General features: G+C 40.7%; 1 protein-coding gene across 2 annotated transcripts in view; it reads right to left on the bottom strand.

Moving 5' to 3' along the window:
- The window catches only part of TET1 (tet methylcytosine dioxygenase 1), a 114,915-nt gene that overhangs the window by 43,343 nt on the left and 56,034 nt on the right, over positions 1-15,538 (bottom strand). For both annotated transcript variants that reach the window (XM_075130873.1, XM_075130874.1), the window contains 2 exons: positions 2,410-2,618; positions 465-615 (listed from right to left, as the gene is read on the bottom strand). In XM_075130873.1, the coding sequence (XP_074986974.1) occupies positions 465-615; positions 2,410-2,618 (360 nt within the window). The remainder of the gene's footprint in view (positions 1-464; positions 616-2,409; positions 2,619-15,538) is intronic.

The following is a 15,538-nucleotide window of genomic DNA, read 5'->3' as shown; positions in this document are numbered from 1 at the left end:
AGAGCTTTACACTTTTTTATTTGGGTGAGCCCTGAATGGACACAATGTACAGGCACCTAGGAGTGAAGAATGTAACAGGCTTTCTAAAGGTGTTACTCTGGTATTACTGCTTGTAAAAATCTTTTTTGTTCTATTAAATGTTCACATAGTATGAACATTTCACATGAACACAAACAAAATTACACAGTGTTGCTAAACCTGCACCCAGAAACAAATCAAGAGACACATAATAGCCATATGAAAATAATTCTTAGGGCATTGCATTACATTACATAGCAAGATACACTGAATTTTCATCAAGTGGTGAGAAAGTTAAACTTATAAGTGTTATGGTGGAGGGGCAGGGGGCACAGACAAAGGTGCATGTATGTGAGTGGACATCTGTAGACTAAGTGGACATCTGTAGACTCTACCACTAGTTCTCTAAACACGCCTATCAAATTCTTTTCAGAGAAAGAACTTACTTGTTTAGGGTCATCTGTGAGAAGTCTAAATTTCCTGGGGTTTTTGCTTCTGGCAAATTTACAGCCATTGAAATACATACTCCATGAACAGCCAAATGAGAATGAGGCTCCACAAGTTTCAGGATCAAGTCCTTGACATGCACAAGTGCGGCTACAAGACAGGTAATTGCATGACAATCAGCTGCCAAAGCAGAAACTTTCTTTAGATATGTGATTACTTACATGACTTCTATAATCCATAATGAAATAACAGAATGATTTATAAATATATCTGAAAAGCTGTTTCTGTCAATAATTATCTATTTTTGAAAGTATGATTGGTTTATTGTTCTTAAAGAGTCACTCCCAAGTAACTCAAGTCCCAAAACTTTTATCTAACATGAAAATATACATCTCCTTGTTATACCCACATTACTGTAATTTTGACTTCTCCAGCTTTGACTAATTTAAAAAAATGCAAGTAAGTATCACTTTTATTATAGCTGTCCAGCAGCCCAATAAATACTGTCCACAGCTCTGACTGTGTGTGGAACCAGTATATCAAAAGTCAGCCACATTTTGAAATGAAAGCATGCTAACATGGAGGAACCATTAAAAATAAATTAGATTTAAGTCACTGAAGAGTTATAAAAGGATTCTGATTAGAGACAGGCACTCCAAGAATCTGCACTGAGGCAGAGCTGCTCTTGCGGTCTCATTTGGCTGCTATAAGCTTTCCAGTCAATTTACCAACCAATGGGATGAATTAGTTTCATTTCTGACGTGCAAAGGAACATCCCAGAGTTGAGTGCCCAGGCTCTCTCACCTATGAAGCTCAATAAGTTTGATCGTAACCTACTCTATTCTGAGCAGCACAGCATCAGTAAGAATGTAGCAGGCAGGGGTCCAACTAATGCAGAACCTTAGAGCATGCAGAGAAAGATTTTGTTTTTGTCTTTTTTAAATTCTGGACATCTGCATAGAAAACTCGTGGAGAAAGAGAGAGACAGTCAGGCTTTTGGGGAGACGAGAACTGACTAGAAGAAGCCAAGCTGGTAACATTGCTCTGAGGATGGCTGAGCCATGGTTGCCTGTAAAAGCAGACAGTTCTTTTATAGGTGGGCAGTTAGAAGAACTGTGGAGACAGTTGAGCAAGGTGAGTATGTGGCATAGGACAAAACTACTAAAGAACACTCTATTTCTGTCTAGAAAAAAAAATACAGTAAGAGACCTCCATCATCCCCCCAGTATCTCAGTGTCTGCATTTATTTCAGAAGCCCCATGTTGCAACATATAAGATAATGGCAATCTTCAAAAACAAACAAACCCATAGAACAGTCCAATCAGGAGAAATCAAAACCAATACAAAATGTGGGTACAACTAGCTAAAAAGCGTAAGACACTTACAATTTTCCATTTACAAGACAGCTTGAAAAAGTGTTACATATAATTAAAAAACCACTCCGCTTAGAGACAGTATGGTCTAGATTGTACCTGATATGACTTGCACTGGTAATGGTGTAGAGCCACACTGTCTGAGGGGGAAGTCCTGGAGCAACTGTACCATCAGGAGATGCAATTCCTCTGGGACTCCCAGCACACAGAATGAGTGTACACGCTATGCTCTTCCTCAGGAAGGTTCAGTGTGCTTTCCACTCATAGTCCAGCCAAGACTGATACAGGGTGGCAGTCACATGTCACCTCCTTCCCATCTCTTTGGGTGATGAGAGGCCTTGGATGCAAATAGAGGGAGCAGTCCGTGTACTCTCTTAGCACATGCATACCTGGTGCACTGTCTGGCCTTTAGTGAATAACAGGAATTGAACATCACACTAAAATGACACCCAATGGTTTGTATTTTAAATAAGCTTTTATATTTCGATTTTTAAATCAAATGTGTTTCCTTTCACGCAGACCAACACACAAAACAAGGAGAAAATGAACGGGCACTATGAATGTCACTTACTCTTCATTTAATGCACATCTACGGCTTGTGGGACAGCCATAGTTTCTGAGACTCTGTGTCAGTTCTTTATATAATGTATCAGCCAGAAGATGAGGAATCCCTTCCCAGGCCAAAATCAGAATCACTATGACGGCCGTTTGGCAGTGGTGTCCTGCACGCTGACGTACCAAGCACAGCAACTTTTCCTCATCACTACTTCTTCGTATCACCTGCAAGAATCATTTTATTCATTCTTAGATTAGGAAAGGAAATATTTCTAAGGTCTTGAGGCCACATCCTTACTCACAAAATAAACCCTTACTGACTCACCATATCATCTTTTTATGCATTACTAAATAAATTCATTCAAAACAAAAACAAAAAACAAACCAAAATACTTAAACAACAGCTCTGTATGTACTTCTCCCATTGAAGTTAACAAGAGTCATTTTTGGGACCTGTCCAATTAACTCCAATGCACGTTGAGTGCATTTAATAAACAGCAAAATTTAAATTAACAGCCCTAACACTGTTAAACAAGCAAAAAGAGGAAGAGCCAAGGTTAATGTTCTATAAACTTGGAACTTCCTAACTTTAGCTAATTTATATTACAAGCTTAATATTATTGAAACATTCTGTATTAATTGTGAATTTCTATTCTCTAGGCTGGAATGGCCTAGATTTGAAACACTCTAGTAGGAACCACGGCTGCCCAAAGAGGTCCCACAGTGATGGGTTCTGGAGAGGACCATATCTTATTCTCTTCTGTGGAACATGTGTCTGCATTGCATTCTGGTCTGTGTAAGAAATGAGGAAATTTTTTCTGTGCCCCATTGGGTAGAAACAATCAGGAAGATGGGTTAAAAATAAAATAATTATAGGGGAAAATGACAATCCTGGTATAATCGATCGACTGAAAACCTAACCTCTCCCGTGAATTGATATTTTACTGACAAGACTACCTCTAAAAAGTAAAATGCAGGTACATAAAAGAATGTATCACAAAATTACATATATGTGTTAGGATAGTTTCTTTCGTTATTACCATACCACCTTCAGAGATCATATAATTAGAAGAAAGCAGTGAAAAGAGGTACATTGTTTTCTCCCTTTCTGCAATAAAACTATGAGTAAGATTTTTCCTTGATGCAGTTTATATCAATGTAGGCCTTACAATAACTTCTCAAGAGAACTTGGAAGTTAGACAGTGTTCTGTTGATCACATAATTTAATAATTTAGCCAACTTCACCCATTCGATACCACATACTGAAGACTAGACAGAATACAGGACCATATTATTAGTGATGCTGCAGAAAGGGAAAAAAGGGATACTAAATACCTCTAATTCCTCTGAATTTAAATTGTAAAATTTTTAAGGCAGGGACCATCTTTTTGTTGTGTTTGTAAAGCACCTAGCACAATGTACTCCTGGGGAAATTCTGTGCCACTGTGCACATGCAGAAGTCATGTGCCCCTCCCCAGAATACCTTTTTCTCCGCAGAAAATACGTTCTGCTGGAGAGGGGCTGCCGTTATGCCTTTCGCCCACTATGGGCTGCTGTGTTGCCAGAACAGAGAACAGCTACTCCTGGGCGGGAGAAGCCCCAGCTGCAGACAGGGAAGAGAAGAGGCTGTGTTCCTCACAGCATCCTCTCCGTGGGGCAAGATAGGGAAGCACAGGATATGCAGGGACGCATTGGGACAGGGGTAGATGTGCCTGACTGAGTGAGAGAGGCTAGGGGTGTGCCAGGGTCTGTATCGGGGAGGATCCCCAACTTCCTAACAATTCCTACTCCTCCCCAAAAAAACCCTGTTCCCAGGGATGAAAGTAGGCCAGTACGGTGTACCAGTAAGAAGCTGGTAAAGGGCCACACGCAGCCGATGTTGAAGCACTGCCACTGCCCCTTTTGCCCTCCCCATTGGTGGTCCTGCCGGTAGGGACCCTACTGGCAGGGTCGCCAATGGGGGGGGGGGGGGCAAAAGGGGCAGCAACATTAAAGTGTTGCTATGGCAAAGGACCCTACCGGCAGGGCCGCCAACGGGAGGGCGGGGGGGGGGGGAGAGGGGAGGCAGGGCAGGCAAAAGGGAGAGCTGCCCCGGAGCCGGTGATTTAAAAGGGCCAGGGGCTCCTGGCCGCCACCGCCACTACGAGCAGTGGCTGGAGCCCTGGGCCCTTTTAAATCGCCGTCAGAGCCATGGGCAGCGCGGGCCAGCAGCGTGGATGGGCTGGCTGGGGGAAGCTGACCACCAGCCCCACCCCTTCTGGGGACCGCTGTTAAGAGATTAATATTACTTTCACCCCTGTCTGTTCCACACTTCTCCCATCCACACCCAACAACCTTCTAGGTTCACTTCCAGGCTGCTTCCCAGCAATTACTTCCCTCTACCTCAGCTCCTCCTTTACCCCTGACTCTCCCAAGCCTTTGCACTGTTTCTAAGGGGGGCAGGAAATACGTTTCTGTATTGTAGATTAAATGAATTGTTACTCAAAGTTCTGTATTAATATGCCTAGTAAGGAATCTATTTGTCAAAAAACATTTCCTGAATCTTTTTTGTTGTCTGTAGCATTACAGACCTATTTGCTGACAAGTATTTTTAAATAAATTATCAAAATAATTGAAAATAGCATGATTATATTGTGTTATTCTGATAAATAAAATATGCAGAATTTTAAAACATTGTGCACAGAATTTTTCAATTTTTGGCACAGAATTCCCCCAGGAGTAACAATGGGGTCCTGGTCCATGACTAGCAATACAAATAATAATAGATAATCAGGAGCACTATTGACTTTATAAGACATGCAAAATTAAGGAAAAATGTGCTTGCTATCCTACTCCTATCTCTTCATTAGATATTTACCATAATTAGAGTCAAAGATACATTATGTAATAAATAACAAAGTAACTAAATAATAACAGGTAGATTAAAATTAGCAAGGACTCGTATTCTCCAAATAAAACTGATGGGGTACTGTAGTCTCTCCATAGGGCATTGTCATAAAGGGTCGAGGTCCCATTTATGCTTATAAGCTTAAATACGCACATAGTAGGAGCTTGGACCTCTCCTGAGTAATACTGGGACAAATCTCCTCTTCAAAGTCCATTCACACACAAAACTAACTATTGAGAGGTACCCCCCCCACCTATTGCAGGTTTCAGAGTAGCAGCCGTGTTAGTCTGTATTCGCAAAAAGAAAAGGAGTACTAGTGGCACCTTAGAGACTAACCAATTTATTTGAGCATAAGCTTTCGTGAGCTACAGCTCACTTCATCGGATGCATAAAGTGGAAAATACAGCGAGGAGATTTAGATACACACAGAACATGAAAAAATAGGTGTTATCATACACACTGTAAGGAGAGTGATCACTTAAGATGAGCTATTACCAGCAGGAGAGCGGGGGGGGGGGGAGGGGAGGGGAGGACCTTTTGTAGTGATAATCAAGGTGGGCCATTGCCAGCAGTTGGCAAGAATGTCTGAGGAGCAGTGGGGGGGGGGGGGGGGGGGAGGAATAAACATGGGGAAATAGTTTTACTTTGTGTAATGACACATCCACTCCCAGTCTCTATTCAAGCCTAAGTTAATTGTATCCAGTTTGCAAATTAATTCCAATTCAGCAGTCTCTCGTTGGAGTCTGTTTCTGAAGTCTTTTTGTTGTAATATTGAGACCTTTAGGTCTGAAATCGAGTGACCAAAGAGACTGAAGTGTTCTCCGACTGGTTTATGAATGTTATATTCTTGACGTCTGATTTGTGTCCATTTATTCTTTTACATAGAGACTGTCCAGTTTGACCAATGTACATGGCAGAGGGGCATTGCTGGCACATGATGGCATATATCACATTGGTAGATGTGTAGGTGAACGAGCCTCTGATAGTGTGGCTGATGTGATTAGGCCCTATGATGGTGTCCCCTGAATAGATATGTTGACCTATTGCAGACATCTGATCCTTAAACTGCTGATATTCTTTCTGTTCCAGTATCTGTCTGAGACAGCGAATCAGTCAACCAGTTTATTGACCTGACTACCCCCTTTTACTAGCTAGGATTATCTGTTACAAAGGATGAGTAGTACAGAAATCATATATATGAAGCTCATGTTGTAATAAAGTCATGATTCACAAATGCAGTAACAAGCATGTACAGGCACAGCATGGCAAATGTGACATCATGACAGAAATACAAGCAATAATATACAAGGACACAATCATTCATTACATAGAAAACCCAAACATTCAGCATGTGGGCGAGATAATGCTGATGGACTGCAAATGCAAGAAGGCAAGAGGCCTTCACCTGCCTATATGATACTTTTAATGTGGGTTGCCTATCAGGTCAATGACCCAGCCTCCTTGTTGTTGCCACACGAGTCTAGCTGTAGTATATGATCCTTGACCTAGTCATCGATTAGCATATGAAACATTCTGACTAGTTAATGTGAGGGGCCAGCCACCTTTGCAGTTTCCCTGAAAACTCACAAACAACCAGAGGGTGTTGAACAGATTTAATATTAATGGATTCAGAGGCAAACTGTGCTAGCTTAGCTAGCTTAGCTTGAAAAAGCAGGCACTGTGCTCATTTGTGTTAAGAGAAAGGCAGCTACAAATCATTTACATTGAAATCTGAATAAAACACGTAACACACACTGATATACCTTACATTTAACAAAAAGCCTACTAAGTACTTCTAATTGCAGTACCAATCCTCAAAAACAATCCTGGTAGTGACTAAGCAATCACAATTTGTTACATAGGCAAAACAACAAGAGTAGGAAAATACTTCATTTTCCATCTGGTCTAGGTTGGAATTATTTACAGGATGTCTATTGTGCCTGATATATAATACAAATAATTTAGAATTCATGACAGTTAATATTTTATAAACTTTTAAAAAACACAGTTCTTACAACTCAACAAGAGAAGTAAGTAGTATTTAATTTCGTTGTTCAACACAAAATATGATGTTTCTAGTCTCCTCATACCAGATTCATAGCTGGTATGAGGAAGGTTAACACCAGTACAAAAGAAAGTTGTCCTTTGTGAGCTCTAATACATTTCTAAACTGCAAATGTACAGTTCAGAAAATATGATGGACAGGAAAATAATTTATACAGCCATCATACCTCCCTGGAGTGCAATATGACTGGAATTTGCTTCTTTATGTATGCAAAAGATAATGTGATACCTTTATTGGACCCCCAAGCCACATTATAATACACTGCCTTTCAGGTCATAAAGATGGCAAATAGATTTATCAGTTGTCTGAGTTTTATTTTTGTGGCTCTTCTGAAATTATGAGTATACCATATGATCTTAATTGTAGTGTGTTGGTTTGACTCCTGCAGCCTTAGTGACTTCTGGTCTTTGTATCCAAGGTAAGGTACTTTTCTCGCCTGGTAATCTAGTTGCAATTCACCATGAGGCTAAATAGTTAAATACAGTTCCTCCCTGACAGCAGATGGTGACAGTGCAGCTAGAATTCTGGTGTAAAGTAATTCCCCATATAAGTAGAGCATACCAGCTCACATTCCACAGCTGACTGGTTGAAATCAGTAAAAAACAAACCCTGTCTCTATTAACACCTACTCATTCCACAGCAACACCATATCCAACTTTAATTCACATAACAGCAAACATAAGTGGGATGTCTGTACGGTTCGAGGACAAATCCAGCAAACAAAGTTAGCAGTTCTTGCAGTTTATCAACCCTTCTAGCAACCCTTCCCAAGAATTTATCTAATTATTGTAATTTATCTACCCTTCTAGTAAGGCAAATTGCCTTTAAATACAATATCTAGAAAGAAAGAAAGAAAGAAAGAAAGAAAGAAAGAAAGAAAGAAAGAAAGAAAGAAAGAAAGAAAGAAAGAAAATTCTTATAGCTCTCAGAGTGACTTAACTGCGAGCTCTGTTACATCCTTTTATTCATGAATTCCCAAAGAGTTATTTGCAGGCCAAGTGCAGCACTCTGAGCTCTGTAATGCACCTCTCCAGGGCTTACAATACAGCCTCGACAATTATAATGTAGGTGCAAGTCAGCTGTCCACTGTTTTTCCCCATGTGCAGGGATGGGCTTCTGGAATCCTGGGTGTTGGCCAGCTGGACTGCTCCTCCTTCTTTCCATGGGATTTGCTCTTACAACTGTGGCCCCAAAACATTCCAACATCACATTCTTTTCCAATGCACTCTGAGATCAGAAGTAATGTGGCACTTTACTTCTGACCAGGCATTCTACAAAGCAAGTAAAATCAAGGTTCCACTTGATTTCTGAGGAACACTAAAAGTACTCGTTTTGACATATAAAGTCCTAGATGATTTGGGTCCTCACTATTGAAGAGACTACCTCTCTCCCTGTGCAACAGAAGGCAGTTACGATATTCTGACGTACTTAAGATAACAGTACCTGATTTAATTGGGAAGGGGCCAGTGACAGGGTTTTTCAGTGAGAAATTCTGAGCTCTGGAATCCACTTTCTGCATTGATTCCTCTGGACCTAGATTTCACAACCTTCAGGATATCCCACAAAACTCACCTGTAATCCCAGATGTTTCTTGACCAGAACAGAGGATGCTACTGAACAGGGTAAGGTTACAAAAGAAGACATGATATTATGGTGGTTGTTAGGGAGATTAACAAGTATAGTTTTGAGGTTTATAACCTAGAGAATTTATTTTGTTTTGTAAAGTTTGTTTTTAATTGTATTTAATGCAGCTAGAGTTAATGAGATCCAAATAAATAAGCTAAAATATGTACTAAAATAGGACTGATGAATTTAACAAATTATCATCACAGATGGAATTTTAGATCTGGTAGCCTGCAAAATAAACTGCCTGCCCAAACTAAGCTAGGAAAAAACTTTATGCTTCACCAAAATATACCAATTCAGCAGGGAAGGGTGCTATTCCACTCAATGAAACTGACTGAGAACTGGGCACTCAATGTCGCTTTAAAATCCTAACTGCACTGACTTCATCTGTGACAGGAAACAAATACAGTCAATCATCAATACTAGTATTAAAAAAAAATCAGTGAGTAGTGATATCCTATCAGATAAGTAGAGAAATCAAATTTTACAAATGTCGGTCCTAGATATTGTCTAACTTAGAGTGAAGGTAGAATGGTAAAGTGGTAAAGTGCTAATGTTCAGTTACTTTTACCACACCAAGACAGTGTATCTGTGTTCAGATTTTTAAAATGTTAAGCCTTTTCAACATTTTGCTTTGTTGCACTGAACAAGTATGGTGTAACTGTCAATCAAATATACAAAAAATACTGTTTTTAAAATGTAACTTTCGGTTTTGTTTTGATGATTTGTCATTTAGGGCACACTTTTTTACTGCTATTAATATAAAAGGGATTTCTAATTTCTCAGTTGCATTCAAATGCCTGATTGTATCAAATGCTTTACTGAAATCTAAATAACTTAAGATCACTGCATTCAATTTTACTATAAACTGCTAATTATCTGAGTGACTGGAATGATCTGTAAATAAGAATCAATACTGCTTATTGTTCATCAAGGTTTACTCTTAAGTGCTTACAGATTGAATCTCTAATTGTTTGCTTTAGTACTGGATTTAGAATTAAAGTTACACTAACTGGCTGATAATTTCTTGGATTACTTTTTTCATGCATTTTGAAGATTAATAGTACATTTTCTTCTCCCCCATTTGACTGTTGTACGTGAATTAAACAAGAGAGTTAAACAGTTTCCTTAGCTAGCCCTTATGAAACTGTAGATGCATGTATTTTTTCAGCTGTTTATCAGTTCTTTCCAACAACTTGTTTGGAAAGCACCTAACATACTTTGATGTTACAAACATACAACAGCAGTAATAATAATCTGATAAAATTCTCATTAGAATTATAACACCAATTTCATATTCTCAAATTTCATATTCTCTTATTAAAGCCTGAGATGAAGTTACTGAGTGTTGCAGCAAACTTGAACACTCTTATTTTGAATTACCCATCTCATTTAGCTTTGGTTCTGATCTCTGCCTGACTTGTTATTTACCTCTAATATATTTTTAAAACTAAATTTATTTCCTGTAGTTAATTCATTTTTCACATTTGCCATTCAACTTTTCTCAATGCAGGTTTTTACTGATACCACATACTCATGCCTTGCTCCTTTCCTTTTTTATTATTTTCACTATTATAATTGCTCTGTTTCCCTCAGTTATCAAAGTAGTCACAGCAGCATTTTCTTATTTTTAGGTAAGACAACTGCTTCCTGACATTTATCTGTAACAGTATTTCTTAGTCTCTTCCATTCCCTCTGCATCACTTTGCTTCCAGATATTTTTACACCTGGGTCCTCCTTGCTAAAAAGTATAACAGAAACAATAGGAAAAGCCCATCTCCCAACCATGACATAATTACACTGCTGCTAAAAAAGCTCAAGAATATAAGTGATATGGAGACTCTCATAAGAACTACTTTGCTCTTTCTTAGTTCAGCTCAGTAATGCTATTGCAATTTGCTTCAACTGTGCAAATGCTTTAGTTCTACTTACTTGAATTATTTCTTTAAGATTGTTGAAGTAATTGTCTCAACCATTGGCAGGAGCTCTGGAATAAGGAATAAGTTCTCTGTGAATAAAAATACTTGATGTATATTTTCCCTTAAAATAAGCCAATCTATCTAATTAGCATGTGCATGAATTAGGGTTCATAAGTAGTTAAGAATTAGGTTTTTTGGTTGAAGCCTAATGTGTTAGGTGCTGAACTGTTGCGTGAATGATAAATTACTTAGCAATTTGTTAAACATTACCAATATGGATCAGTTAAAACTCAAATACAGTATGAATGGGACACAATAATCAATTAAATATGAAATTTTACTTGCAAGTAAAATATGAGAACACAGGAAATTACTGGACCAAAAAAATTGGGTGACCCAGCAAGTCCTCGTTAGGGCTATTTTATTTTCCCCATTCTCTCCCACCACTCTGCTCTGGCACTGCATGCCTCCCTCTCTCTGTCTCTTTGTTTTCCCATAAAAATGCACACATATCTCCTTGTGAGGTTTTTTTTCAGGTGGGATTAGATTGGAGACATATCTATTCCCATAACTATTCTATTTGTGACTTTGTTCTGTGTGACTTGCCTGTTTAGTGACAATTTCCTAATTTGTAGATTTTTTTGACTCTCCTAAGCAGAGGGAACAGTTTATTTGTGTCAGCATCTCTCAGCTACCTCATTCATACTGTCTGATTCTCCACTGCCTTGCACCTTTTGTTGTCATTTATATCAATGCAACAGCAGTGCAAAATGGATATTAAACATTACCTGGCTGATCTGGTAGCTTTTTATGCCCACTTTGGACTCATTTTGCACTTGTGTAAATTACTACAAAAGTCGCAAGGCAGTGAGGAATCAGTTCATCTAAATCCAGTGGCTAAAGCAGACTGAAACAGGAAGGGGAACTCTCATTCCTCAGTGCTCCAGCCAAAGAGGAGGGGATGCTACTCCTACATGGCAGTGAGAAAGGGATGCTATCACTTTGTTTTTAGCAGAGGAAATGGAAACACACTCTCCTCTGCTCCCTTATTCATTAATCGCTGTATACATCTATTAAATCATGTTATATTCTTATCTTTTCCATTGAGAATATGTGATATATCTTTACATTCACCTTGTCACAGAGATGTTTAAAAACTAATTAACCTATCTGACCCATGATGAAGCTTCTCTAGAGTACTAGCAGAGTCTCTGTGAGAAGTGAGCATTGCATGATTATTGTCCTTAATATACTGAATTTATAGAGCAGTATTTGTAAGAAGATCTCAAAGTGTTTTACAAAATGTAATTAAGCTCCATAATACCCCTTTGAGATAGTTACAGTGAGCACCAAAAGGAGCTTCCTTACCTGTAACTTGAGGTTCTTTGTGATGTGGGTCTCTATCTGTACCCCACTGTGGGGTTATGCATGTGCACCATGTGCCTGGAGCCGGAGAATTTGAAAGCAGTGTCCGCTGGTTCGCACATGCACCCTGGCTCACCTTGTGCCTCTGACCAAGAAGATAAAAGGCGGAGTGAACGGACTGCCTCTCCAGTTCCTTTTCTACTGCAATTCAGATAAGATCCAAAGCAGAGGGGAAGGAAAGTGGGTAGTGAAAGACAAATAGGGATTACACATCTCGAAGAACCTCCCGTTACATGTAAGTAACCTCCTCTTGTTCTTCAAGTGATGGTCCTTATTGTATTCCACCATGGGGATTGACAAGCAGTACCTAAGTAGGATGAGGGTGTGAGGATGTAGACGGTAGGACTCAGCAGAGTACTGTCATCCCAAAGGAGTCATCAGCAGAGGAGTCTTTCACCAGGGCATAATGTCTTACAAATACGTGAATGGAGCCCCATGTGGCTACTTTACAGATGTCAAGGAGGGGCACCTCCTGAAGAGATGCCATAGTTGTTGCTTGCACTCTAGTGGAATGAGCTCTTATCCCAGGCGAGGTGGGCACCTGAAAGCTGACAGGAGAACAGAATGCAGCCAGTGGAGGTTGTCTGGGTAGAAATGGCGTGCCCTTAGATTCTTCTGCTATAGCAAAGAACAGTCTTGGGGATTTCCTGATTGGTTTTGTTCTCTGTAGGTTGAAAGCCAAGGCCTGCTGAATATTGAGGGAGCGAAGTCTTTGTTACTCTGCAGAAGCACACAGTTTTGGAAAGAACACAGAGAAGTGAATGGACGAATTAAGGTGAAATTTTGCTTTTGTGGAAAGCAGACTGTTGATAGGCTGATTTGATTGCTGATACACCAGTTCCACAGGGTGACTGTTTCTGTACACAGGGAGAAATTCTCACCCCCCACCTCCCCACTGATGTAGAAGACAGTCGTAATGTTGTCTGACCATAAGGACATAGTGAGCACAGATGAATAGAAGAAAGGACTTGCACACCTTCTGGACTGCTTGCAATTCCAGGATATTGATGTGTGGGAATGAGAACAGATTTTTTCGGTGTTTACACTGATCCCCAGTGAATAGAAGAGACATAGCATTATGGAAGTTAACACACAGGCTTCCCGATGGGACTTGGCAACAAGGAGCCAGTCGTTGAGATAGGGGAAGATAATGAGACCACGATGTCTGACCATTATTGCTGAGAATATCTTGGTAAAGACTCTGGGGCAGTCGCTCTTTTGAAGAGGAGTACTCTGTACTGAAAATGGTTGGAACCTACCATAAATCTGAGAAAGTGTCTATGGGCAGGATGAATGATTATGTGAAGGTAGGCATCCTTCATACTGAGAGCTGTGAACCATGTGCCCTTTTCTAAAGATGGAATTATCGCTGACAACGGGACCATGCAAAATATGAGCTCCCGGTCAGCTCCCAGACTGCTGCGCTGGGCAACACAGCATGGGGAGTAGGTGGCCAGCCCTCTGTGGAGAAAGAAGTGGTTAGGGACTATTTAGAAAAGCTGGACGAGCACAAGTCCATGGGGCCGGATGCATTGCATCTGAGAGTGCTAAAGGAGTTGGCGGCTGTGATTGCAGAGCCATTGGCCATTATCTTTGAAAACTCATGGCGATCGGGGGAAGTCCCGGACGACTGGAAAAAGGCTAATGTAGTGCCCATCTTTAAAAAAGGGAAGAAGGAGGATCCTGGGAACTACAGGCCAGTCAGCCTCACCTCAGTCCCTGGAAAAATCATGGAGCAGGTCCTCAAGGAATCAATCCTGAAGCACTTACACGAGAGGAAAGTGATCAGGAACAGTCAGCATGGATTCACCAAGGGAAGGTCATGCCTGACTAATCTAATCGCCTTCTATGATGAGATTACTGGTTCTGTGGATGAAGGGAAAGCAGTGGATGTATTGTTTCTTGACTTTAGCAAAGCTTTTGACACGGTCTCCCACAGGATCCTTGTCAGCAAGTTAAAGAAGTATGGGCTGGATGAATGCACTATAAGGTGGATAGAAAGTTGGCTAGATTGTCGGGCTCAACGGATAGTGATCAATGGCTCCATGTCTAGATGGCAGCCGGTATCAAGTGGAGTGCCCCAAGGGTCGGTCCTGGGGCCAGTTTTGTTCAATATCTTCATAAATGATCTGGAGGATGGTGTGGATTGCACCCTCAGCAAATTTGCGGATGATACTAAACTAGGAGAGTGGTAGATACGGTGGCAGGTAGGGATAGGATACAGAGGGACCTAGACAAATTGGAGGATTGGGCCAAAAGAAATCTGATGAGGTTCAACAAGGATAAGTGCAGGGTCCTGCACTTAGGACGGAAGAATCCAATGCACCGCTACAGACTAGGGACCGAATGGCTAGGCAGCAGTTCTGCGGAAAAGGACCTAGGGGTGACAGTGGACGAGAAGCTGGATATGAGTCAACAGTGTGCCCTGGTTGCCAAGAAGGCCAATGGCATTTTGGGATGTATAAGTAGGGGCATAGCGAGCAGATCGAGGGACGTGATCATTCCCCTCTATTCGACATTGGTGAGGCCTCATCTGGAGTACTGTGTTCAGTTTTGGGCCCCACACTACAAGAAGGATGTGGAAAAATTGGAGAGAGTCCCGCAAAGGGCAACAAAGATGATTAGGGGTCTGGAACACATGACTTATGAGGAGAGGCTAAGGAAACTGGGATTGTTTAGTCTGCAGAAGAGAAGAATGAGGGGGAATTTGATAGCTGCTTTCAACTACCTGAGAGGTGGTTCCAAAGAGGATGGCTCTAGACTATTCTCAGTGGTAGAAGATGACAGCACAAGGAGTAATGGTCTCAAGTTGCAGTGGGGGAGGTTTAGGTTGGATATTAGGAAAATCTTTTTCACTAGGAGAGTGGTGAAACACTGGAATGCGTTATCTAGGGAGGTGGTAGAATCTCCTTCCTTAGAAGTTTTTAAGGTCAGGCTTGACAAAGCCCTGGCTGGGATGATTTAATTGGGGATTGGTCCTGCTTTGAGCAGGGGATTGGACTAGATGACCTCCTGAGGTCCCTTCCAACCCTGATATTCTTTGATTCTATGATTCTATGAGTCTGCGAATGAAGCAGTTGAGATGGCGGAGGTTGAGGATTGGTCTCAAACTGCCCTTTTTCTTGGGTATCAGGAAGTAGGTTGAATAAAACATTCTCCCTTAGTACTGAAGAGGGATGAGTTCTATCACTCCTCACTGCAGTAAGGAGTTCACCTATTGTTT

The sequence above is a fragment of the Caretta caretta genome, chromosome 7 (genome assembly GCF_965140235.1).
Source record: "Caretta caretta isolate rCarCar2 chromosome 7, rCarCar1.hap1, whole genome shotgun sequence".
Lineage (NCBI taxonomy): Eukaryota > Metazoa > Chordata > Testudines > Cheloniidae > Caretta > Caretta caretta.
This window is presented reverse-complemented; position numbering and strand designations above follow the sequence as displayed.